Source organism: Octopus bimaculoides, chromosome 20 (assembly GCF_001194135.2).
Source record: "Octopus bimaculoides isolate UCB-OBI-ISO-001 chromosome 20, ASM119413v2, whole genome shotgun sequence".
Taxonomy (NCBI): Eukaryota; Metazoa; Mollusca; class Cephalopoda; order Octopoda; family Octopodidae; genus Octopus; species Octopus bimaculoides.
In genome coordinates this window covers 1208735-1236234 of record NC_069000.1, presented here as the reverse complement: position 1 = coordinate 1236234, position 27500 = coordinate 1208735, and the positions used below count along the sequence as shown (strand labels likewise).

General features: G+C 37.8%; 1 protein-coding gene across 2 annotated transcripts in view; it reads right to left on the bottom strand.

The window, feature by feature from the left end:
- Positions 1-27500, bottom strand: part of LOC106877550 (zinc finger protein 236) — a 52486-nt gene that overhangs the window by 1027 nt on the left and 23959 nt on the right. The window contains exons 2-3 of one of the 2 annotated variants that reach the window (XM_014926478.2): positions 8831-8983; positions 1-5105 (exon numbers count right to left, since the gene is read on the bottom strand). The exon at positions 1-5105 is cut by the window's left edge and continues 1027 nt beyond it. In XM_014926478.2, the coding sequence (XP_014781964.1) occupies positions 1386-4928 (3543 nt within the window). In that variant the 5' untranslated portion in view covers positions 4929-5105; positions 8831-8983 and the 3' untranslated portion in view covers positions 1-1385. The remainder of the gene's footprint in view (positions 5106-8830; positions 8984-27500) is intronic. The other variant, XM_052974933.1, reaches the window with a different exon arrangement.

The following is a 27500-nucleotide window of genomic DNA, read 5'->3' as shown; positions in this document are numbered from 1 at the left end:
ACTACAGCGATGGGAATTTCTAACAATAGAATTACTACACACCTATTCTGTCCATATTTATTTCTCCTTTACAAAATGAATTCATCTCTGCTGGTTTGATTCTTGTTAGTCACAAGACTGAAGTTGGAGCAGATGTTGTGTCTGAGCCAGGGAAACAGAGGCCAAGTGCAGCTATTTTTCTCTCTTGCCCAGGAACATACAACACAACAGATGGACTCTGTAAATCTCAACAAGAAGAAGAAAAGTAATATTTCTGCCATAAATGTAGTAGAGAGAAAGAAAAAAAAGAGAAATTTAATGGCTAAATTCATGTTCACATTTTAGCATTTAAACTGGCCATATTCTGCCCAAATATTCTCCCTATGTTGAAACTGTCAAAATCTGGCCTCTTACACTAACCCTACGATGTCCTGCTAAAACTATGATAATATAATGCATGATTAAAGTTTCACTTCACAAACCTTCAAACTATTCTACATTTATTATCAACATAGATTCTCTATCTCTCCCTTTTTAAAAAAAAAAAAACCTTACTTAGGGGTCACGTACATGTATGGTGTATATATGCGTGTCTGTATGTATACAGACACGCACACACACAAATATATACATCCATGTAAGTAACAATTCATTACAGCCATTTCTAATGCATTATAAAAAAACGTTTTCTTCAGATGAATCCATGGCAGATATTTAGTGATCGTACGACTGGTCCTCTTCTAACCTAACTAGGTGCCTCACCTTTAAGTACTTCATTCAACTGAATCTTGTCATACACACACGTATATAAATATTCTATGCACATATTAAAATACACAACATTCTGCTGATGTAATGATGTTGATGATGATGATAATAATAACTATAGCATTAGTAGCAGAATTAATAATCTACAACAGAGTAAAACAACATATCTGACCAGAGAGAGAAAAGAGTGTGTGTATGTGCACACACACATATGGATGTATGTATACATATATTCCTATAGGTATACACACACACACAACCACAACGGACACGCATTTATATATAATTACACAGCGTGTGTGTGTGTGTTTCAATGTGTATGCATGTATGTATATAAGAATTTCATTTGACCAATAAAACAATGGGAGATGACATGAAAAAATAAAAAGACACCATTTTCCCCTATAGTTTTTCTCCGCCCCCCACAACTTCACACACACAAGAAAAAGGGAACAACAAAGGGGTTTTCATGTTTGTTTGTTTGTTTTGTTTTGTTTTCTTCTTTGCCCCCAAATATATAAAATCATGACCCTGTACTGTCATATCTGCCTTTGTTTGTTGTTGGTTTTTTATTTTATATATTTTTTTGAATTCTATGTTTTCCAGCGTGAAGTGAAGGCCAAGACACCTTCCTTCCTTTAGAAGTGTTTATGACAAAGTTCACAGGTGAAGTGCTGTTCTCCTATGTGTGTCCGGAAATGGCGAGTGAGATGGGACGCCTCAAAGAACTTGGAGTGACATATCTCACACTCATAAGGTCGGTCGGTGGAGTGTGTCCGCCTGTGTACAGTAAGTGTGTAGGACTGGGAGAAGGCCTTGCTGCAGACATCACACTTGAACGGGCGTTCGCCGGAATGTGTTCGCATGTGCCGGGTCAGCGTGTACGACTGGGAGAAGGCCTTCTCACAGACTTTGCACTTAAATGGTTTTTCTCCAGAATGAATTCTTTTATGCCTTGTCAAATGACTCGGCTCCTGGAAACACTTGTGACACACTTCACACTCAAATGGCCTCTCCCCAGTGTGAGTTTTCAGGTGTTTCTTTAGAGTTGTCAGGTTAGTAAACACCCGGCTACAAATAGCGCAAGCTTCTGAAACCACTGACTTGGAGCGATTCGCTTTCTTCTTCTTCTTCTGTCCATTCGCACTGCTGCCATTGCTGTTACTGTTCACACCACCTTCGGTTTTGATCGTTTCTGCCGTCTCGAATATTTCGTTCTGAATATCTATTGGTTCCACTTTACACACCACCATCTTGTTCTCCTCCATCAGCCCATCCTCAGACACCTGATTCACATCAACAACAGCTTCTACTGAAGCAGATTCAACATTTTCCCTGAGAGTATCCAAATCAAAAGTTTCCGATTCCTTGGAAGATACTGCTGATTCGCCTCCACTGTTCTTGGAGACATCGGTGCCACATACGGCAACTGCAAGTTCAGTAGGAGAACACATACTGCTCTCTATTTCAACTGTGGGGCCCTCGGCAGCGCACAAACCATTGCCGAGGTTGTCAGATGAGCTTGCAGCAGCCAATATAGTGTTAACAAGTCCAGCTGTACAAATATTGCCAACTGAAGACACAGTCTCTCCATTGTTTGTAATAACTGCCAGGCAAGCATTGTTGCCCTGAAGTATGGTGTTGTTGTTCATAGGTAAGACAGTGGTGCCTGAGGTGCTGATGGTGGGTAGCACTGTAGCGCATGTGCCGATGGTTGGTAGTACTGTACCTATAGTCGGTAGAGCAGTCATGCATGTACTAATGGTTGGCAGAGCTGCAATACATGTACTAATTGATGGTAGGGCCGTCATACAGGTACTGATCGCAGGTAAAGCAGTAACACACGAACTAATAGCTGGCAGAGCAGTAACACAACTGCTGGTAGTCAATGGTTTCAGGTCTTCGGATCCATTTTCACTGATCGCGACAGTGCTGTCGCTGGTCGTGACAACTGCTCCGCTTGTAGCGTTGACCGTCTCAACAGATTCTGTTTTGGGTTTGTGAGTGCGCATGTGTCTGGTCAGCGTATATGACTGTGAAAATGCTTTCTCACAAACTTTACATTTAAACGGCCTCTCACCTGAGTGGATAATCTTGTGTCGCTTCAAGTTGCTTGGTTCCTGGAAACATTTTTTACAAACATCACATTCAAACGGTTTCTCACCCGAATGGGTTTTCATGTGTTTTTTCAAACTAGTTGAATTTGTAAACACTCGGTTACAAACAGTACAAGTCTCGGGTACCGATGACTTTGGTCGACTTGGTCTTTTCTTTTTAGTAGCATCCGGTGCCGTTGTTTCGGCAGCCTGGTCGTTTGTTTGGTTCTGAGTCAGACAAACCCCATACGTATTGCTGCTGGCTGGTTCTGTTTTGATCATACTTACATCAACCAAACTACTCTGATTATCCGTCTGGCAAATGCTGGCGACGCTGCCGTCAGAGTTAGTCAATGCTTCTTGGTTGACGTTCTTTGCCACACTTGCTACACAGAGGTTCGATATGTCAGTGGCACAGATGTTGTTTTCAAGTGTAATTGCTGTGCAAATTGTATTTCCCAAAGCATCTGTTGCGCAGATGTTATTAGCAAGAACTTCCTGGGTGCAGATATTATTGGTTAAACTATCGGTGACACATATATTACCGGGACTGTCCGATGTACAAATACTGGTTCCAGCGAAGTTGATATGGGTCCCAGGACTATCCGATACGCAGATATTATTGCCAGGACTGTTGGCTACACAGATATTGCTCATTGAAATATCAGCCACACATACATTATTCATCCCAATATCGGTGCCACAGATATTGCTCATGGTAATTTCTGGCCCACACACTGTGCCAATCTGGATATCAGAGGCGCAAATGTTATTCATAGAGATATCGCTATCACATATGGCATTCATCTGAATATCAGATTCGCAGATATCTTGCATTGCAATATCAGACACATCAGCCATTGGTATCTCTGCAGCACACACGTCACTGATAGGGATTTCTGGTTCACACATATCTGACATAGGAAGGTCTGCCTCACACAAATCGTTCATAGCAACATCAGCACCGCAAATATTGTCCATTGGAAGGACACTTTCACAAATATTGCCTTTTGAATTTACTCGACTACAAATGTCGTTGTGTTGTTCTCCGCGCGGTGCGTTGCTTTCTCTCGCACTGATGCCAACACTCTCGGATAGGCTTTCTCCACCTGAAGAATTCTCTAAGCCTCCAGAATCACAAATTTTGTTCTCAAAACCAGCAGCAGCAACAGTAGAATCACAGAGGCCTTTCTCACAGTTGTCTATATTTGTGGGCTCACTCGTTCCGGAACCATCCAATATCTGCTTCATACGAGTGTGTATTTCATTGGACTCTTCGGTATCTAATGTTGCAATTATATTTACAGTGGCATCATTTTCACTCATAGAATCGACATAATTCTCCTCTCCCTGACTTCTTTCATTGGTAGAACTTTCACAATCAACAATACTGTTTGTTAGAATCTCTGCATCGACAACAGATTTCCCCCCATAAATCTCCAAATTTCCTACAGAGTCTGTTGTTATATAGGCGTGGCCTCCTTCAACTGTACCGATTTCTCCTGAAACATTATTTTCAATACAGTTGGTTTCGTTGAAATCTTCTTTCGAAGGATTTTGAGGAAAGTTTGAAATTTCATAAAGGTTGCCCGACAGTTCCACAAGTCCGGCAAGAGTTCTCTGTGTTGTTTCTAATTCGCTGCTTGCATCATCCTCTTCCTCTTCGTCCTCAATTTCATCAAAATCACTCAACCCCTGAATGCTATCAGTGGCAACTCTCGTTTCATTTGTCACATTCTCAAAATTGCCGTCTTCTTCGTCGGCTTTCTTGGTCTTCTGTAACAATTCAATGATGGCATTTTGAGCAGTTTCGTAGATTCTGACATCATGTTTGAAGTTCTCTGAAAGAGAATCAGCAGCTAATGAATGGCCTTCACCTAATTCTAAAGGGGAAAGACTTTCAGAACCAGAAGCTTCCAATTTGCATATAGAAGCATTGTTTTCACACGAGCTCTTGGAGGTGTTGTCCTGTAGACACGCGTCACTTGCCGAGTTACTGGATTCAAATGTGACATTCCTGGAGCTATCTGTTCCAGTTTGATTCTTTGCTTCAGATTCAACGACCATTAGATTGTCTAAAGTCATTGATTCTGTGAGAGATACACCAGTTCTTTCAGTGGATCTGCAGCGCCAAAGAATAAAACCACAATCAACGACTTATAACAGCTTAAAATAGAAATTCGCTTCTGTCCTGGATGCTGCAGACGACTTTGGCCAGAGAAACGATGCTTTTTCGAGAAGATTCTTTCACCAAAGCAGCATCTGAAAGCATAAAAATAAAATAAATAAATAAATAAATAAATACATAAAAATTAAGATTATGAATGCATTCAATAAACTAACATAATAATTAGTATTGTAAACAATGTAATAATTAAATAAAATTATTTAATTCCAGTATATAAAACAATTATTTTCTGATTTAATAATAATTATAATAGGAAACAGATTTTTCTATTGAACAGAATTAATCCCTTAACACCAAATGGTGGAATTAATAAATAATTCCATTTGTCCCATGAAAATCTGAATCTAAACATCGTCATCCTGGATGAATACCAGTCCATCATCACAAATAACATCTCCAGATAATCAATTCTCTATTTATCAATAGCTTTGATGTGAAAATTATTTTACTTTCTTTTGTATATCATAGTTTATGAATGATAGCAATGCTGGTTGCAGCTTTCCAAATGGTCAATCGTTGGTCAATTGTGTTTACAATGGTATCAGTGAAAATGACAGAAAGAAGAAAAACAAAAAAAAAAAAAGAAGAGATATAATACAGAAATGTTTTAATCTTCTGTTGATATACAAACAGTGACAACCACGCACACACGCGGTAGGTTTCTATACAGTCTCTGTCAACTAAATCCCCTTCTTAAGGTACTGATCAAAATGAGGCTGTGGTAGAAGGTACTTGCTCAAGATGCTGTGTATGGAAGGGCATGGGGGTAAACTTTTGAACCCCTGATGCCAACTAGTTATTACACCAAACATCAAATGATGCCAGCAGGACTGGAGAATGGTGGAGAGGGCTGACGGTGAAGGCAACACTAAAAGGCAGAGAGACAATGGAAGGGGACAACCATTAACCACTCAACACAGCCATCGACAGACATTTGATCAACGGGACAGCAGCCTGCTCATGGAATTAATGTGCAAGCGGCTGAGCACTCCACAGACATGCACACTCTTGATGTAGTTCTCTTGATGTAGGAAGATTCTGTGTGACACAGGATATGACAAGGCCGGTCCTTTGAAATAAAGGGACAACTTGTTTTTGTCAGCTGAGTGAATTGGAGGAACATGAAACAAAGTGTCTTGGTCAAGGACAAAAAGTGATGCCAGGAATTGAACTTACCATTAAGCCACATGCCTTCTCTAAACATACATATACACACGCATTATATATATATATATATTTTTATATATTCATTAGAGGCAGGTATGCATTTATTAATACATACTTAGGTGAGATTTTAACATCGACAATTATGAATAATAGTGTTTGTATACACAGCAGGTACAAATTTCTCATGGCCAGACAGTGCAAAATTTGAAAGGAGTTATCTCCCTTATATCAATCTACACCAGACCCACTACGGTTCCAGTAGGGGGCAGCAGTTTCCATGACCTTTGTAAGTCTGCTTCACCCTCCCCCCACAGGTGAGGGCGACGCAGCTGGTGGCTGATGCCCAACCTGGGCCTCTATGATTTTATGTCTTTGGGGGAAAAGAAGCAGGAACGTAATGGGAGGGTTTCTTCTCTGCAACAGATTAGATGTCAGTGAAAACACCAAGGGTCCACCATGTTCAGGGGTTCACCTGTTTTTTTTTACCATATTTCTACTGAAATAAAACTTCCTTTCAATTAATTTTGAAGATAATGAAGAATTTGGAAAAATAATTTTGCTGTTCTTGAATTCTCTCCTTTCAAATATGCTCTTGTAATGATATTCCTAGCATGTGTGCATATACATACATATTATGTATATACACACACACACACATATTTATATGTATATATACACACAAGCTTCATCACAGTTTCCATCTATCAAATCTGCTTACAAGGCTTTGGTTGGCCCAGGGCTATAGAAGAAGACACTTGGCCAAGGTGCTGCACCGTGGGACTGAACCAGAAACCATGTGGTTGCAAACTGAGCTTCTTAACCACACAACCAGGCCCGTTCCTCCTCCTTCTATACACATAGGTGAATTCTATACACAAGTACTTATTTGGAATGGGTTTATATATACATACATCCTAAGAGACGTGTGTGTGTGTGTCAATTGATGCATAACAACCCCTTGTCTATAAAGTGCATCCCTAATTATGGGAAACGGAATCCCAGAAAAAACAAAAATCTCAAATGTACAATACACACTGGCTTTTCTTTAGCGTTATGATGTAAAGGAATAAAAGAATACTTAGTCATATTTATTATAATTGCTGGTGTAAAATACATTGTAAAAGTTTGCACATCTTAAATATAACAAAAACTAAATTGAAGGGTGACCTTTGACCTTTATCAGTGAAGGCTGTAAAAGTACATTTGCTACAAAAGTAACTTTGTGGAAATCATGCAATCATGCTTTTTTTCCCTAAAAAATCAATTTACTTTTGATAATGACAGAGTGTTTTAAAAAAGTTTGTATTCAGTTTTGTTGTTCAGCTGATAGTGATGTACAAATGGCCATGTTTGTCAGGAGAACAAAGTATTCATTTTTTTTTAAAAAAAAACCTTGTTTTTCTTTATTAAATTAAAAAAGAAACAAGTTTTGAACATCAGACATTCAAGATCTGGTAAATTATTTTTAATTAAATAAAAAATTGATTAAAACATTTTCTTTTTAATCAGAATCTTAAATTGAAACAGTACATTAAATTTTTAGAAAATGACAAAACAAAAAAGACTCCACCCCATTTTAAAACAAATTCTCCCAGTATATATTTTTTTAAAATAATTTCATGGGACATAAAATGTGACGACAATATATTTAGATAGTGTTCATTTATAGTAGGGATTTCTGTCTAGATTAAAAATAAATCATCATCATCATCGTCATCATTTGATGTCCGTTTTCCATGCTGGCATGGGTTGGATGAGTCGTTCCTCATTCACAAAATTTCAGCAAAGGAAAGAATTTCTGGGTGAAATAATCTATCATCTCTCTGCCTGGTAAAGAATATTATTTTACAAGAGAAATTACGATAACAGTTTCAGCAGATTGTCTCCCCTGCAAAGCATACTCCAATGGGAAATGATTTATACATAGAGAAATATATACATACATACATCACACACACACAGAGATTTATATACACATTTATACACACACACTCACTATAACATGTTAATGCTAGACATCAGTCTTCTTGTAACTGTCAATCCATTTTTAACTGTTCCATTCATTTCCGAAGCTTACCTTGGAAAATGGATGTGAAGTTGTGTATAAAATAGTGAGCATATATAGTGTGTGTGTGTGTGTGTGTGTGTGCATGTGGAATAATGTATAAAAGCCTGCATCACAAAAATAAACTAAATAACACAGACACACACACATACGTAACACATTTGAAGAAATAGAAAATAATTAAGCATATAAAAACATGGAATATAAACTAAAAAATACAGACAGAAAATATCAATAATAATAATAATAATAATAATAATAATAATAATAATAATAAAGGAAATACTAATAAAGATAACACTAATGTTAATAATAAGCCTTTTGAAGAAGGGGAGAGAGAGAGAAAAAGAAACAAATAAACTAGGTGTGATTAGAAGAAATGTTAGTGGAAGGGAAACTAGACTAATGTGTGAGAAAGTGAAAGGAAATCTAGTGAGAGGAGTGTGTGAGAGTGAAAGAAAGGCAGGTATAGAGGAGGAAGGTGAAGAAGAAGGAAAGAAGGCAGAGAGAGAGAGAGAGAGGGAGAGAGAGAGAGTCTGCAGGGAAAGGCGTTGATTGCCTACTCACCGGAAGGGAAGTTGGCTAAATGCCAGCCATACGTAAGATGTTTTTAAGTCGCACATCGAGTGGGATAATCCCTTTTAAAATGGTTCCCTTCGAGGGGAACCATGTTTGTTGGTTTGGGACGACAGCAGAATCTAGAGGGACGGTCAGAATAGTCTTTCGTTGAGTGGAATTGGAAATGGTCGAGAGAGGAGCAGGAAAAAAAAAAAAAAAAGAAACAGAGAAACGAAAAAAAAAGAAAAGAAAAAGAAAACAAAAATAAATTAAAATAAAAAAGTACAATCAATAACATCAAGAATAAAACAACAATGCATAAATATACAAAAATCACTGGAAACAATAATAACAATAATAATAATAATTATAGTAACAATATACTACCAAAATAAAGTACATATATAAAAAATATAATCACAAAAAATGAAATCACAAAAAGGAAATTAAAAAAGGAATTACAAAGAATTCGTGTATAGAGCGTGTATGTGTATGTATGTGTGTGTGTATATATATATATATACACACACACACATTTTATATACATACATACAGACATGGAGCTGACGATTCATGCCCTCAGTTCTCAAATGTTCTACCTTGGTGTCTTCTCCCAGACTAAGATGGGTATGAACTATTGTGTGGGAAACTTATTAGAGACTGAATGAATCCTCAGCTTCATACACTCAACATGAATACTCTTACACTTGTAAAAACAACACACACATGCACACATTTACACATGCATGTGTGGGTATAATCTTCCTTAAAATCTGTTAGAATGAAACCCTATAATTTAATCAGAGGACCTAATTTCACAGGGAGACATATAACTCTGATACTCTATCCATATTTCTTTATAACCCTTATGCTATGGTGGTCCTACAAGAATTAATATATGAAGGGTTAGGGTTTAAATATTAGGACAGTAGGGTTTTGATTTTTCAGATTATTTTATCTTCTATTTCCAGAAGATGGAGAGACCATAGAGAGGGTCCTTTGTTTGTGATAGAATTTACCTGAAGTTGGTGCAGCACAAATGAGCAACTATATAGATGAAGGTGGTTGCTCGGTGGAAAGTCAGAATGAGTTTAACATTTAAAAGAAAAACAAGGTTTATAAAGGACCTATTTGTATCAGAGTTTTATTATTTCTTCTAATCTGACCCACCCTGCCATTAAAATCAGTTTAAGGCTGGGCACTCTTATTACCACTTCACAGATACTTTATACAACAAAATCAATCAAGAAAAGACATGAGAAGGAAATTTACAGATCCTGAAAGAACTTCGATGAAAGACTATTAACAATCATTTCCTAAGTTTATAAAAGATGAGCAGATAAAACAGGGCAACAGATGGCCAAGTAACAGGGGATAAAATATTATGAGGTATTCAATCATGTGCCTTTCTGATTTCAAATATCGTCCAGAGTTGAATTTTTCCTGTCATTTATCTGTGATGGACAAAACAAGTTTCATCTAAGTATTGTAGTTGGTTTAACCAGTTTTTTTCCCTCTTCACCCCAACAAAGAATGGTGAATGTTGAAATAATTTTCGAATATTTGAAAATTAATTAAAAATAGAAAAACAGAAAAGTGACAATGAAATATATATTCACAAACACAGACAATCAGATTTTGACATTTGCAAACGAAAACTTGCACAACTAACAGAAATATAAACAACAGCAATGAAAACTTGCAAAATCTTAACAAATGAACCAACAACAATGCCTTTGCTGCAAAAGGAGGTTTTAGACTATAGGTTGAATCCAGTCCAAGAAAGAGGCATGGCAGTGGTATGTTACAAAAGGTTGTGCTTCCTTGCCTGAGGAATTTATCAATGTAAGGGGGAAAGGGAACTATTTATCCTTCATGAAGGCTTGAGCGAGTTTCCACATGCCTTCAAAGGGACAAAGAAAAGGGGCCTTAAATGATATGTGGCATGATATAAGCTCCATTGATAAATGCAGGGCAGAAGGAGAGGCAACATCAAAACTGAGAATGAAACAATAAAGGAGAAGATAAAAGACAAGGGTTACAAAGGAGATGGTAAAAGATAAGGGTCACAAAGGAGGTAGTGAGACAAGGGCCACAAATGAGACGATAAAAAACAAGGGTCACAAAGGAGACGATAAAAGACAAGGGTCACAAAGGAGGTAGTAAAAGACAAGGGTCACAAAATTTTTTCATCAGCCCCTACAATACTACCACAGAGCCTCAATTTACTATTTTATCTATTTGGCCCCTGAAAAGTTTTATATGGAACCACCCACCCACCCAGGTTGAGAACCACAGAACTAAACTCTACAAGGTGGTGCCCCAGTATGGCCACAGTCCAATGACTGAAACAAGTAAAATGATAAAAAGTTATTGTATGACAATTCTTGTCCTGGCCTTCATTTTTATAGAGCTATGAATGCATATCCTGTGTTTTCATATAACTGTGTGTGTGTGCACATGCCTTCTGTTGCATTCATAAAAGAGGCCAAGGGACACAATAAAAGAAAGGATCATTATTATTATTATTATTATTATTATTATTATCATCATCATTATTATTCTTTGCATGCCTAAGTGGCCATAAAGCAGGTCTTTGAATTCAGTAATATCTCGAGACACTCGGCTGGCATTAATGTCTGTTAATTTCCTCTAAGACTTCCTTTATTTGGCTGTATTTCTATATTTCTTATGCATATATAAAGAGATTGAAAGAAAAAACAAAACAAATCAAATAAAAAAAAAGAAATAAAAATAGTTATCAGCATGTAAATAAACGAGAAGTAGTTGTTTTACTTGAATTAATTGTTTTACTGACAGAATAAATAAGAAAGAAAGACATTGTTGCAAGTGAGAGGTGCCAATGAACTGACCAACCAACCAACCAACCAGCCAGCCAACTATCCATCTAACCAACCAGCCAGCCAGCCATCAACCAACAATCCAACCAGCCAACCAGCAATCCAACCATCCAGCCAGCCAGCCAGCCAGCCATCCAACAAGCCAACCAGCCAGTCAGCAATCCAACCAGCCAACCAGCCATCCAGCCAGCCATACATCCAACCTGCCAACCAGCCTGCCATCCAACCAGCCAGTCAGCCAGCCAGCCAATCAACAAGAGTTTCTGAGTTTAGGTTTAGTGCCAAGGAATATGATAAGTAATTCAAGAAATTTGCTCTGGAATAAGGCAACACAGACGTTTGGTAACCTAATTATTGCAGGATAAGGTGGATATCATGGTAATACTGAAGAGGTGGCAGTGGAACTGCAGAAGAGAGTATTTCAATAATAAAGAAAGGATTCAGGAATAAGAGACGGAATATATTAGCAGAACTCTCTTCTGCAAGAGATATTCTTCTTGTGAAGATTTATAGACTTGAATAATGGTTCAAGGAATTAGGCATCTAATTTATGGAAAGATATCAAAAGATGAAAGCACTCTTTAACTCGCTTCAAGGTTTGAGTTTCTTTTTGGACGGTGGCCCAGTACTTTGTCTGGTGCTGTTTTATCGATCTTTATTTATTGATTGGCTAAGTTCATTTTGACATCGAGGGACTTAGTGACTAAATATGACAACTCATCAGAGGCCATCCCTAACCAATACACACACACACATATGTATACATATATACACACACGTATATACATATTTATACACACCTATACAATATATATGAGAGAGAGAGAGAGAGAGAGAGAGAGAGAGAGAGAGAACATGAAATAACCTAATTTTTTCCAACTCTAAGACTATTCTCTTTACTCTCTTCCGTCAGACAAACATAACAAGACAAGAAACAATAGACTTATGGTTATGTAGATATATGTATTAACACTGTTGCATTTTATGTCCACTTTTTCCATGCTGGCATGGGTTGGAGTAGCACTTATTGGTTCAATGTATCCTATGGCCAAATGCCTTTACAGATTTTTTCTCAGGATCATATTTTTACACATTGCAACTCTTCAACATTTTTCATAATATTTCTAGTTTGGTGATGTTTACCCAGTGTAAGCTATGGACACATAAGAGGTGCAGCAATATCAAAGGAAGGTTAACTGGGAAGATAGTTTTTGTGTGTGGCAAATGCACAGGTGCAATAAACACTGAAGATGTACAGAAAACAGATTCCATCACATGCTAGGGGAAAAACTAGAAGTAGTTGATAGTTTTTGTTACCTCAGTGACCAAATCAGTAGTGGGAGTGGATGTTCTGAGAGCATAGCTGCTAGAATAAGAATAGCCTGGGCAAAGTTCAGAAAGCTCCTCCCTTGCTGGTAACAAAGGGCCTCTTGCTCAAAGTGAAAGGTAGAATGTATGATGCTTGTGTGTGAACAGCCATGCTACATGGCAGTGAAACATGGGCCGTGACTGCTGAGGACATGCGTAGCCTTGAAAGAAATGAAGCTAGCATGCTCCGCTGGATGTGTAATGTCAGTGTACATGCACGACAGAGTGTAAGCTTCTTGAGAGAAAAGTTGGACATAAGAAGTGTCAGATATGGTGTGCAAGAGAGACAACTGTGTAAAGAAGTGTCGTACCCTAACAGCTTCTCTCAGTTTCCATTTACCAAATCTACTCCCAAGGCTTTGGTAAAGCCAAGGCTGTAGTAGAAAACACTTGCCTGGGACTGAACCCAAGACCCCGTGGTTGGGAAACAGACTTCTTAACCAGACAGCCAGCCACACCTGCACCAACTGATACATGTTTATGAAGCACTTCTGTAAACTATGACACTTTTATGTGTTTTGGGAAATATTTATTTATTTATAATGACTTCTTCCATCTTTATTGAGGACAGTTTTAATTTTTCAGTTTGACAAAAGCAAAGCATTTAGTGCGATGTTTGCTTTTATTGACAAGGATAATATTTGGAATAATGACCGGCTGACTCATTCTCATTTCCATTTAGATTCCATTGCAGCATAATCATATTTTAGAACAATCACAATGGCTCGTGTTGTAAATATTTCCCCACTGATAAACATTATTTATGGGACAAACACAGGCCTACGTCTAGGCAAATTTATAATCTTATTTTAATGTAAACCTATCTGCCAGAAGCAATAACAAAATCTCCTAAAACTGGAACATATCACCTTTACAAAATGAAGGACATAGAAAGACATACTGCAGAATGTCAGCTTAAAAGTAAAATGGAGAGAGACACAATGCTTGCAGCTAATCTGCCAGAGATGGTTCTAGTTTTCATGACATAAACTTCCTGTTTTAAAGTGATTTCAACATAAGCTTTCGTGCAAATAATCTTCATGGTAATTTATGTTCCAAACACCAGCTTAGTAGTGACAATTTTACTAAAATCTTAATTATTTTCTAAATTAATTGGAACAAACGCAGTGTTTTTCAATAGTAAAATGGTAACAAAAGGGTTTAATATCTCAGAGCTGACATAAAACTGGAAAATCTATGGCAAAGGACAATATGTATCATGGCTCTCTTGCTGAAAGTATGCATTATTAATTTCACTTTCAGTGAGTTGGTCTTACAAATGGAGAGACAATATTTGAGCAATGTCTCTCAGTGTTGGTGGTGTCTTCAAAAAATATCGATCCCACAATTCACCGCGGAGACTTTTTAAACACCCTGTATAAAGGAATGTTATTTCCATGCCCATCCTCACACACACACACACACCAGAGATAAAAACGTTGATAACAAATATAAACAATAACAATAACAAACTGACATTGACTTAAATCACCTCAACACAACGTAAACTGGCCTTTTTAATCCTTGCTGCAGTTTATCATAAAATGTCAACAAGAAGGCAAAGAGAATGGAAAAAAACAACAGTTGCTATCGTTGGTTTTGTTTTGGTTTCAAAGCCATGTGGTTAAGAAGTTCGCTTGGCAAGCACATGCACATGCATGTGCATGTGTGTGTGTGCATGTGTGTGTGTATAGGTTTGGTAATGCATAGAATGCAAAAAATGAGTGTGTATATATATATATATATATATATATATATTTTTTTTCTTTTATTATGAATAAAAACTTCTGCCAATTATTAATAATGGCTGTGTGTGTGTGTGTGCAGGTTTGGCTGTGCTTCCCAACCATGTGATCTAATGTTCAGTGCCAATGTACAGCATTTTGGAGAACCCTGGGCTGACCAAAGCTTTACAAGTGGATTTGGTAGATGGGAAACTGTAAGAAGCCTAATGTGTGCCTATGTATTTCTGTGTAGTGTTGTTTAGACATTACATGCTGGCATACAAGTGGGGTTGTTTGTTTCGAGTCTTCTATGAAAAGCGTGTCTAGTTATGGTGAAATATTACTTTGCTTGGAAACAGACGAGGGTTGGCAACAGGAAGGGCCTCCAGCCACAGAAATATGTAAGCATGCAAAAATACTGTTTGATGATGATGATGCTAATATATGTTTATCTATGTCTCTACTTGACTATGTCAACTTGTATCCTTATATCACATCCTTTTATGTTGAGACCAGAGCAATCCATTTGACAGGTTTGCACAGATTCTACAGACACCTTTTCACTTACAATTCTTTGAAGTAAATGTGAAGCACACAGCAGGTGTGTACAAAAACAAAATGTTAGCATACTAATATTGGTGGGTGGGGGCCAGTCGATTGGATCGACCCCACTGGTACTTTGCCTTTCATTGACCCTGAAAGGATGAAAGGCAAAGTCGACCTCGGCGGAATTTGAACTCAGAACATAAAGAAGGACGAAATGCCGCTAAGCATTTTGCCCGGTGTGCCAACAACTCTGCCAGCTCACTTCCATTAATAATAATAATAATAACAATAATAATAATAATAATGATGATTGCCTCAAATTTTGATCAGTCCAAGGCTATAGTAGAAGACACTTGCCCAACGTGCTATGCAGTGAGAAGTAGAAAAAGAAAAACATGATTTTCTTTAATTATTTCAATTCCAGCATAAAACATTAGCCATAATTCAGAGCTAACTACCATCAAAAAGATATTAGAAAAGAAGAGGAATGAGAAAGAAGATAATAAAAATTTATTCAACAAAAATTCTGGCAAAAAACCGAATCAGATAAGATGAAGAAAAGTCATAGAATAAACCAAATAACATTTTCAGAGAATGAAAAAGAAAAAAAAAGGGGGGGGGGGGTCGACATCCATCGAAAGAAGATGCTGGATAAATTTGAGAAAGAAACATGAAGGAAAAGAAAAGAAACCTGATAGAATTGAGTCATAATTTATTTGATGAAGTGAAATAAAATATATATAAATAAAAAACAAACAAAACCTAAAAATGGCATTTAAAAAGAAGAATGGAATAAGACAAACATAAAACAACTGGAATACACACAGCCAGGATATGACAAAATCCAAAACTTGCAACTAAAGAATTTAATTTACTTGCAACACATGACATATTGGTCAAGTTGTTAGAGAGTGAAAAGGAATGGCAGAGGGATTGGCAGCATTAAGTAATATTTGTTCTGGTTGTTTAAGACCTGAGTAACAAGGGAGGTGTGGCAAGGTACACTTACCTGTTACCATGTCAACAAAATGAGGACTTGAAAACAACCCCTGAAGGAAGGGCACTTTTTTTTTTTACCCTCCCATGAAAATTCCATGCCATGAACATTCTGTTTGTCATGGAAGCCACATTGTATGCATGTGTATTGGGGAGGTTCCTTGACCAAACAGGTTTTTCACAGAAGACTAGAAGCAAGTACATAACCTTGTTTACAATCATCATTTGATGTTAAGATGGGTATACGGGTACACACGCACACACACACACAATGGGCTTCTTTTAGTTTCCGTCAACCAAATCCACTCACAAGGCTTTGGTTGACCTGGAGCTATAGAAGACACTTGTCCAAGGAGCGGCACAGTGGGACAGAACCCGAAACCACATGATTAGGAAGCATCTTTTACCACATGGCCACACCAAGAATCTACAATTAGAACAGTTATGTGCAGTTGCATAAAAGAAGGCCAAAAAAAAAAAAAAAAAGGATGTTATTTTTAAGGGTTAAAAATACTGAATGCAAGAAGATAGAAGAATTATGTTGGCAAATTGACTTTGTTAGAGTAGAAAAGATCCCATTAAACCTACATAAAGTCTAGATTAGTTTGCCAGGCAAATAGCTAAATACTCACTCACCAGTTAAAAACTGTTTTGCTTTCACCATCATCATCATCATCATCTTCATCACTGCATGCCACCTAGACTCTCAATGTTTGGCAAGATGATAACTGCTAATTAGCATTTAAGTCTGCCCACCACCACCACCACAGCAACGACCAACTCCCAGTAACAACAACCTCATTCACACCTGATGTGAAGAGCAGGTGGACAGACTAAGAGAGCCAATAGCCTATGGGGGGAGGGCAGTGGGAGTTGGTGAGGTGAATTCATTGAAGTGAGGTTTACAAAAGTATTAGAAAGGGGAAAAAAAATAACAAAAAATATAAAAAAAGAGAAAAAAAGGAGGCCCAGGAGCCAGACTCTATATTTAGAGCATCCATTCTGAAAAACTTGTATACCTGACTGAACACTGCTTTTGTCCTTCATTCATTCACTAAATGCTTGCTTTCTCAGCACATTGTCCCCCCCCACCCACAATCTTGTCATCAAATGTCCCCTTCACATTCACAAAACTACATCCACACAATGGAGAAGACCTTCAGCTAGGTGGGGCTGCTACTTCACCATCTTTTTTCTTTCTAATTTCTTTTCAAAAAAAGAAAAAAAAAATGCATTCCTCTACCTAGCATTGCATCAAAATCAACCATGGCTAGGAAGGAGTCTCAATGAAATCACTAAACCAGCTATAAATAGCAGCCAAGCCTCCCTCAAACTGGACCAGACATGTTGAAAGGTTCAAAGACAATTGATGGACCTGTGCAATTGCCAAGTTATATCCAAGAGATTGGGAAAGGCCATCGGAAGGAGATTTGGGCCAAAATGGAGCAGGATGGCACAATCAAGAAAGTGTGAGAAGTGCATTGAGACGAGCATCCAAGAGTCTGGTTGATTGAGTGATACAGCGGTCCTAGGATCACGCCCGAGCTGGGGCTAAACAACAACGACTATGTAGTATATGAGCCAAGAAGGAAGCCTCCACACAGCAGCTCAGTCTGCTAGAAATAGCAATGAAATCACCCTCAAATCAAGCTCTACTGTCTTAAAAGAGAAAGAACACATTGGACAATGTAGTCCACAGATATATATAAAGGTAGGGGTGGAATCAATATCTTTGATCATACACCCTTTGATGTAGGGCTGACTTGGGGCCAAACCACCACCACCACCACCATCACTATTTAAGATGTAAATTCTACATCTGAACTTCATTCAATTGTTTCAGCCATTTGAGAGAGAGAGAGAGAGGAAGGAGATGAAAAGGGAAGGAAGTGCGAGAGAGAGAGAGAGAGAGAGAGAGGAGGAAGAGGAAAAAGGAAGGAAGGAAGTGTGTGAGAGAGAGAGAGAGAGAGAGAGAGAGAGAGACTTCTTTGTAATTTTCTCTTCTTAATAACATTAAATATTGATTTATTAGCGAGACACAATGGTGTAAAAGGGGTGGTGGGAGACAATGGATTCTGTACTCCTTAAAATCGATAGGAGTTGGGTGTAAAGACTGGAATGCCTTTGATCATAAGGGGTCTACTGAATCATGGCTGACTTGAGGGCCAAACAACAACAACAACTAAGAACCAACAAAGTTACATGTTACTCGCCTTAAAATGCACTCAGCCCTTACAGTTTAGTGAGGGATTTTAATTCTAACCATCTTGGTCCCATATTTCTGTTGAAATACACTGCCTTTGTCTCAGTTTATCCAAATAACCTTGACTTTAAAAATCTAAAATACTCTCTCCTTCATTTTCTACAATGCTCTTCCATCTATTTGGTAGACTCGCAAGGCCCCTCTTCCAAAATTCCTTTGCCCTTGATGAAAAATACTCCTCGTCTGCAGAATTCATATTTTTTCCGTTCATACGATTTTGAAGATTGTGGAATAAACGATAATCAGATGGAGCAATGCCTGGCAAGACATTTTTTATAGAGAACTCATTTCTTCACTATTTGGTCTGAAAGAGGTTCATTCATGAGACGTGACAGCAAAGAAAAGCACACATTCACTCTCTGCACACACTTAGACTTGGAAAGTTTGTGAGGAACCCACGGACCCAATTTGCTGACTTTTCCAATGGTGTGTGAGTGTCGATGAATGGTTGAATGATCAAATCCAAGCTTCTCTGCTAGTTCAACAGTTACGATGAGATTTTGTTCCATCAGGGTAACATATATATTTATAATATATATAATCATCTTCATCATTTAATTTCTACTTTCCATGTTTGCATTGGTAAGATGAAATTTATTAAAACAGATTTTCTTTAGCCAGGTGCTCTTCCTGTCACCAACATTCCTATAGCCAAGCTTTGTTTTTTCATGGAAATGAACTTATATGATGGGATACTCATTTACAGCCATTATGTGATGTCAAGACAAAGGGAAAGACCTATTTATAAATGTTCTAAAATCTTCACAGCCTCGGTTTTTTATCTCATTCTGAAAAAAATTATATATATATATATATATATAATTTATGCCTGTTTTTTCCATACCAGTATTGAGTGGACACCTCATCCTTGGGCCCACCCCGTATCATTTCACACACACACACACATACAGCAATAGAGCAACACAGCAGCCAACAGCCAACCTTTGTTGTTTCATATAAGTGCATTGGTGCCATGTCATCAGCACTAGATAGGATGTCCCATGGGAGAAAGACTAAAGAGACACCCTCCTCTCCCCTGCCCCAATCCTTATATAGACTTCCTGCCCCACCCCCTTTCACATGCCTGGCTCTCCTGCATGCTACTCTTGGCGTATTTCCAATGGCTGGATGCCCTTTCTTTGTACGGGGCTTGAGAGGGTGTCTTCTCTTCATCACGTCAATAAGAATTGACATGGGGTAGAGGAAAGGAGAGCAGGGGACGGAAGGGGACAGTCCAGCCCTAAACACAACTTATCCTCTTCCTTATACAAGACCAATTTATTCCACTTTTGAAATGTGGTTGCATGTCTGTGTATGTATAAATATATGTATGTATGTATGTATGTATGTGTATATGTATATAGCTGTCTCCATGTACAGTAATCCCACAACTATCGTGGCGGGTGTTATGTTCCAAAACCTCCCACAGAAATAATTAAAATCTAAAAAACTATAAATACCAATTGTCCGCAGAAACCCGCGATATACCGGGGAGTCCATGATATGAATTTACATATATTAGCCAGAAAAATCCACGATATACTGAGGGCATGATAGGTGAACCGTGATATGGCAAGGGATTACTGTATATAAGTGTGTGTGTGTGTGTGTGTGTGTGTGTATACACACTTACATACAGTAATCCCTTGCCATATCATGGTTCACCTATTGCGCACTCAGGATATGTGTCTGTATATACACACACACACACACAACTATACATATACATATAAACATATATACACACACATCTATGAAAAACAAAAAGTCAGTTTTGTGCATATGTGTGTGTGTGTGTGTGTGTGTGTGTACATAGTAAATGGAACAAAACAACAACCAATTCAGAAAGAAAGAAAATTCTGTTACAAACAGTAAAAGAAGAATTGTCAAGTATTTCTCAAGTGTTGAGAAAGTTTCCAAACAACCAACACACACACACGGAGGAATTACAAGGGAATAACAAATATTCCAGAAGGCTTTCCTGTTTCTAGTTTTTTATTTTTTTATATTTGCTGCTTGTTTGTTTCCCCCCCCCCCCCTTAACGATGCTTTAATTTAAAACAATCAATCCACTTAGTTACTGTGCATGACATCCATAAAAGCTGCACAAGACACATGCTCCAAATACCATTCCAGCTTCTCCAATGCAGTTTTAGAATATTTCTACCATTCTTCTGCAACTAATACTATCACTGCCACCCCCACCACCACTACTACTGGAAAGACCCAATTTTTCTGTTTGGAATCCCTTTTTTTTTCTTTTAATCATGGTGTATCTGGGGAGATTTAAATACTTTGGATCTTATAAGGTTGGAATGTATTGACAAACACATTGACACTACTAGAACTACACACACAAATACATATCTGTTATCTGTTACTTGTTACAGTCATTAGACTTTGGCCATGCTGGGGCATGGCCTTCAAGGGTTTAATCTACCCAGTGCTTTTTGAAGACTGGCTCTTCTTATTCTATTGGTCTCTTGTGTTGAACTACTAAGTCATAGGGATGTAAACAAAACAACACTGGTTGTCAAACAGTTGTCGGAGACAAATACAGACACACAAACATATACATATATATATATATATATATATATATATATATATATATATACGACAGGCTTCTTTCAATTTCCATCTACCAAATCCACTCACAAGGCTTTGGTCGGCCCGAGGCTATAGTAGAAGACACTTGCCCATGGTGCCATGCAGTGGGACTGAACCCGGAACCATGTGGTTGGTAAGCAAGCTACTTACCACACAGCCACTCCTGCACCTCTCTATATAAAAAAGGATACTTTTGAGTCCTTTAAGAATACTGGAGTCAATTACATTGACTCCAGTATTCTTGTCTTGTCCTTATGATATTGATATATTTTATCAAACAGCCAAACCCTCTTTCAAAGTAAAAGGACAAAGCTCACCCACCACCCAGGTACTTTATCAACCACAACCAACACACACACACACACATGCTTAAATGTATATATCATTTTTATCATTATTTTAACATCCACTCTTTTCCATGCACTTGATTGGAAAGCAAACTTCTTACCACATTGCCATATTCGCCCCTTTATCTACCTAGCCATCCATCCATACATGTATGTATAGTAGTTAGCATTAGGAAGGGCATCCAGCTGCAGAAACCGTGCCAAAGCAGACAATTGGAGTAAAGAAGTATGATGATGATGATGATGGCTGTTGAGTGTCTGTAGATGCAATTATTAAGTTGCTAGATTCAGAATTGAAATCAGTAAAAATGTAAAAAAGTCTACAGACTCTCTGACTAAATGTAAATTGTAATATATTAAAATTCCCAATTTCACAAATACTAACGTGATTAACTTACAATTATTTCTTCTCGGAATATATTTACGTTGGCTTAAACCGTATGGAAAGAAGGGTGAGAACGACATCAGCAAGTTTTGAAGAGTTTACAATCAAAGCAGACAAGAAATATAACATTATCTGTGTCAGTGTGTTGTAGATGATGATGATGATGGGCGAAAAATATGTAATTGTAAATATCAGTAGTTTTACTAATACAAAAAAAATAACTGCATCTACAAGAGCAAATTTATAAAGACACTTGCAGTGTTTTCATCCTAAAGTGTTTGAAGGAGAGAGAGAGAGAGAGAGAGAGAGAAGAGAGAGAGAGTTCATCTACTTCAAAACTAAAAGAGGATGAGAAATCTATTGGAAGACAAACACAACTATCAGATTTTTTGCTTTCGACAAAATTACCATAGCAATGACATCAAGTGAAGTTTTAAAATTACATCATCAACTACAGTCGTGAAAAGCAAAGTACTTTTATCGGTTTTTGTGGGGTTTTTTTAATTTTTTATCACCAGCATTTTTTTAGGCTTTAATGGAGAAATGGTTAGAAAACATCAAGTTTCTGTAAAAAGAGAAAATATAAGAAAAATGGTAATTGAAGAGGCCAAATATAAGGAAGAACTTCAATAAAAGTCTAAAAGAGACATTCTGATGGAATAAAAATGGATGCATGTCACAGAGTCAACTGTTTTAGCCTTTAATGTTGGATTTGTTGATGGAAAAAGAAAAGAAACTTAGGACAGAGATTAGAAGGCATTCATGCTCATCACACGAGTAAATATCTCCAGAAGCTAGTGCAAGAAGTTTTGAGATGATTATGGGTTGTGCAACAAGAGATGGATTAAAAGATTATGATGATGCAGCTACAGAGATTGGCCAGACTGAGGCAAGAAGCCTTTGTAGTGTGAACCCTTAAAATAGATGCTATTCTCCAGAGATGCACTAGAAAAGGAGTCAGGTAATACCTCACGGAAGGACTCATTCCATGATGAAGCATTTCTTTGAACTAAACATCTTTCTTGAAAATTTGGATAAAGGAAATGGCTGACCAATTCAGTGGACACAAGTGACACCGTTTGATTACATTCTCACTCTTTAACTGGCACCAACATGCTGGAATGTGAGGATTTAACACCTGGGAGATTCTTGTTGGGGTGAAATAGCTTTGACATATCACCTGAACAATTGACTCCACAGCACTGATACTTGAGTTGATGCTTATGGAGACCAGAATCCAAAGATTATACAATATAAGTTATACAAATAACCATAGAGCTAATATTTAAAACAGAATCATGATATTTTAGTAAAGTACCTCTGCTTTCTCCCTCAGCAGGATCTTCAGAAACTAATACCATTTTAAACCTTAAAGACACATCATGATTGTTTTAAAAATGATTCAGACAATTCCAAAAACATGTACCATGTGATAGAGTGACATGACAGACAGCCAAATATGGTTAATATTTAGAAAGAAAGAAAGGAAAAAAAAACTAAAACTGCTATCAAAGAAAATGTCTTTAAAAATGAAAAAAAGACAGTTAAGATGATATTATTTGACAAAGTGAGGAAGATAAACACAACAAATACAGGATGTGTGAACCGACACAGTCACCACAAATATATAATGTCTGTGTGTGAACACAAAAACAGGCTCTCAAAAATAACAAAATAAACAAATAAACAATGAATAAATTCTTTCATACATTAAAGCTCCATAAATATGAATATTAATATTACACAGAAGGATATCACGTTACATTTCAAGGAAAAAACATAATCAGACAAAAACTAAACACAGACACAACAAAATTAGTTACAAATCCACACATTGGATCTAAGCACCTGTTCATAAAATCTATTTAGGCCGGCCTCCACATATGAATCTATGTACACACATGTATTTGTATATCACATACACAATCCACATCTATCTGCTACCTGTATAAATTATTCATCCTCATAACTGCCTCTCCTGTGAAGTCATCTATTTCTGTTACACCTGTAATTCCAAAGGCCTCCATAAATGTGCACAATCACATACACACCTATATTAGCATACAGATTCCCCTCCACACATACATACATAAAGTGTGATGCCCCACCGAGTCAGTGGGTGGCATCATCTGAAAATACTGCAAGGAAGCGCATTGTGGCCAGCAATGTATAACATTTGATACTAGGGTCAAGAATGGTGTAATGTGTGTACTACGCACACACTTATATACATACTGGGTACATTCTATCATGACCAACAGCACTACAGGGGCTGCCTCAACTGCAGCAACACTTAGGGTTCTCTCTACCTTACACTGTCCCTCTGTTCATCAACTAATCTCTTGTCCCTGGCAAAACCAAACAGCCCTCTCCATACTATGTTGTTTCCTGTCATTCATTTACCAGCACCAAAGGGTTGTCTCATCTCCAAGTGAGAGAAGAGAAAATGATAACAGAGGGAAAAGTAATGAAGGAGGAGCCAGTGAGAGAACGAAACAAGGTTACATAATTCAGCCATGCAAAGTCTATCGAGATCATTCAAACAAATGAAGTTTGGATATTTATGTAATCCTATTTAATTTACATACAAACACACGTACATGCGTGTGTGTGTGTGTGTGTGTGTGTGTGTGAACTGGCCTAGATGGATGCATAATAAATATGCAGATATTCATTGCAGATCTTACTGTACATGGTGCAAATATTGATTTTATATAAGCACCAATCAGCAAAGATTTGTTCACTGAAACTATAAACAAAGGCCAGCTGCTTGGCCAGACTCAAAGGTCAGGGGAACTCCTGGCTGATGAGACACAACATATTGAAACACTGGAGTCCCAAAATCCTTTGTGCCAATAAGTCAAGTGTGTTGAATGTCACAAGGGATGGAAGTTTTCTTCTTTGGCATATTTTGCAGCTCAACCTGCCAAGATGTGTTGAGAACAAACAAACATTATGCTCTTCATTCCCAGTCTCCGATGAAGCACACAACCAGCCGTGTCGAAATATTGCCTTGCTTGGAAATGGATGGGAATTGATGACAAGTAGGGCAACAGGCTGTAAAAATTTCACCTTAGTGAATTCTGCTTGACCCATGCAAACCTGGAAAAGTAGATGTTGTGATGCTGATGATGTCATCCAATCAAGACAGACAGACAAGCAAAAGAACTGTTTTGATGAGGTCCTTCTGTAGAGTAACTCGATAATCAATGTCAATGACCTCATTATTATGGTTCATAACTTTAATAGTCATGTCGAGCCACACCATTACGCTTACTTCAGTGTATATGTGGAGCTAATGGATATGATATAAGTGATAAAGACAGATTAAGAAGCTTGAAGCTCTGTGATGCAAATGACATAACTATTAAAAACACTAAATTTCCAAAACAAGCCAGCGATCTCATCACTTACCAACTGAATGGACTGGATTAGATATCTAGAATATATGCCAAATAGATTGTTTCTTGTGAACAAGAAATAGGAAAGAGAGATGATGGCTGATTCCATGGTGAAGAATGTGCCACTAACCCTAGAATAGTGATGAGTGAGACCAGGGCAGGAGCCAGACTAATCCAGAGACACATGATAAGGAACTAGAAATGCTAAAAGGTAGGCCTGGAAAAACTGGAAGAATGTGGGGAGCAGGGAACAATACTAAGTTGTTAGAAGAGGTGTCAGGTACAACTCCCACAGTTGGAGAGACTCTAAAGGTAATCAATGTTCTTCAGTAAGAGGTTGAGAGATGTCAGCTGCTCCAGATTGCAAGACAGTCTCAGAGCTAGTCCAGATGAATACAGTTTAATTAGAAACATCAGAACACCTTCACATGGGTTCCAATGGTTGCATGCAACCTGCTGAATTGCCCTTATTTAAAATTTTTTTATTTTCTGAATTTTTCAAATTGTAAAGGAATTTATGGAGACCCTGTAGACATTAGGATATCATTTTTTAAAAAGTTTAACGGTCACACACCAATACCCTTATCAAATGTGACTGAGACGCTTGTTCTCAACTCCCACCTGCGTCTCCTAGAAACTACCAGCAGCCACTCTCTGGCAACAGCCTTACCCTGCAGGCTAAACCACGGAAGGAGAATTGGTCATCCACCACCAAAATCAGTGGGAATTCCTTGTATGCCCTTCAATCACACAAAGTCTGAGGTGGTCTCTCACATTATTGCAATTTGACAAGGAAGGGCCAAGAGTATATACAAGAAAGCAGTGGCTGACTGTTGCAAGCTGGGACAACTGACAGACGGTCACCGGTTCCCTGAATTACCATGCAAAGTGGCTGAGTATTCCACAGATGTGTACTCTTTGTAATTCTCAGGTAGAATCAAAGTAACAGTGTGTGTGTGATAAGGCTGGTAAAAAAGCTAATATGTATTAAACTGCACCTGGTAGTAAGGCTCCAGTTCAAGGGTTCTGGAATTGTGGGGACGGTGGAGTTCAACCCTTAATTACCATAACTCCCAGGTCTGTTCTGAACAATGGTAGTACCTGACAGGGCCCCGTTTTGGGGTTAAATAGATTTCCCAGGGGTAGAGAAGACAAAGCCATTGGGAAGGCAGCTCTTCTAGAAGATAGATTCATTGGCATAAAACTCGCATTCAAGATCTTAAAAGAGTCTCAGTCGTCTTGCAGGAATTGCCACTGGAACCTACAATGGCGATCAACAGAGTGACAACAAGTATTGTGCAAACGTTTGTCACTTACATCTAACAACGTACAAATGTCTCACTATTCTTTTAATGAGAGATGGCTATCATCTAACATGAGGCAACATCACACACACACACTGCATTTGCTTTTGCATGCGAACTCGTGTTGAACATGTATTTTGAGTGGGGCATTTTACTAAAGACAAAAGAGCATACACACACTGGTTATAATTCACTTCTTTTCATTATTGATACTATGCTCTCCTAAAATACAACACACATACACATACATTCCCATACAGTAAGCAAATCTGTATTATTTCTATGTACACAGAACGCAAGTGTATGCAATGTATTTATAAAGTTTATATTTATGTGTGTCGGTGTGAGCGTACGTCTATATATATATATATATATATACACACACACACACACTAACATACGCAACATTTGTATGAGAATGAGGAAGACAACGCGAGTGTGAGTATGTATGTGTTGTCGGAGTTTTGAATAGTGAAGTGAAACAGAAAGGAGTGTGAGAGGGTGAGAGAGAGAGAGAGAGAGAGAGAGAGAATGATAAGATGCCATGGAAACGGAATGTAGAATTAATTTGTAAAGCGTTCAGACAAAAAAGCTATTTATTTGACCCGATCACAGATCAAGGAGGAACAGAGAGCAGATCGATGTTTTACAGTCGTCTGCTCGGCCACAATGCACACCGCATTTATTACTTACAGAGTCGGCAATAGACACCAGCGAGTACCACCAACCATATTAATATATGTACACACACGCACACACTGTGTATATATTGTGTTATTTGTGTGCGCGCGCACGCAGAGAGAAAGAGAATGCATAGATATATAAACCCAACACAAGTGTTTATATTTATATATATATATATATATATATATAT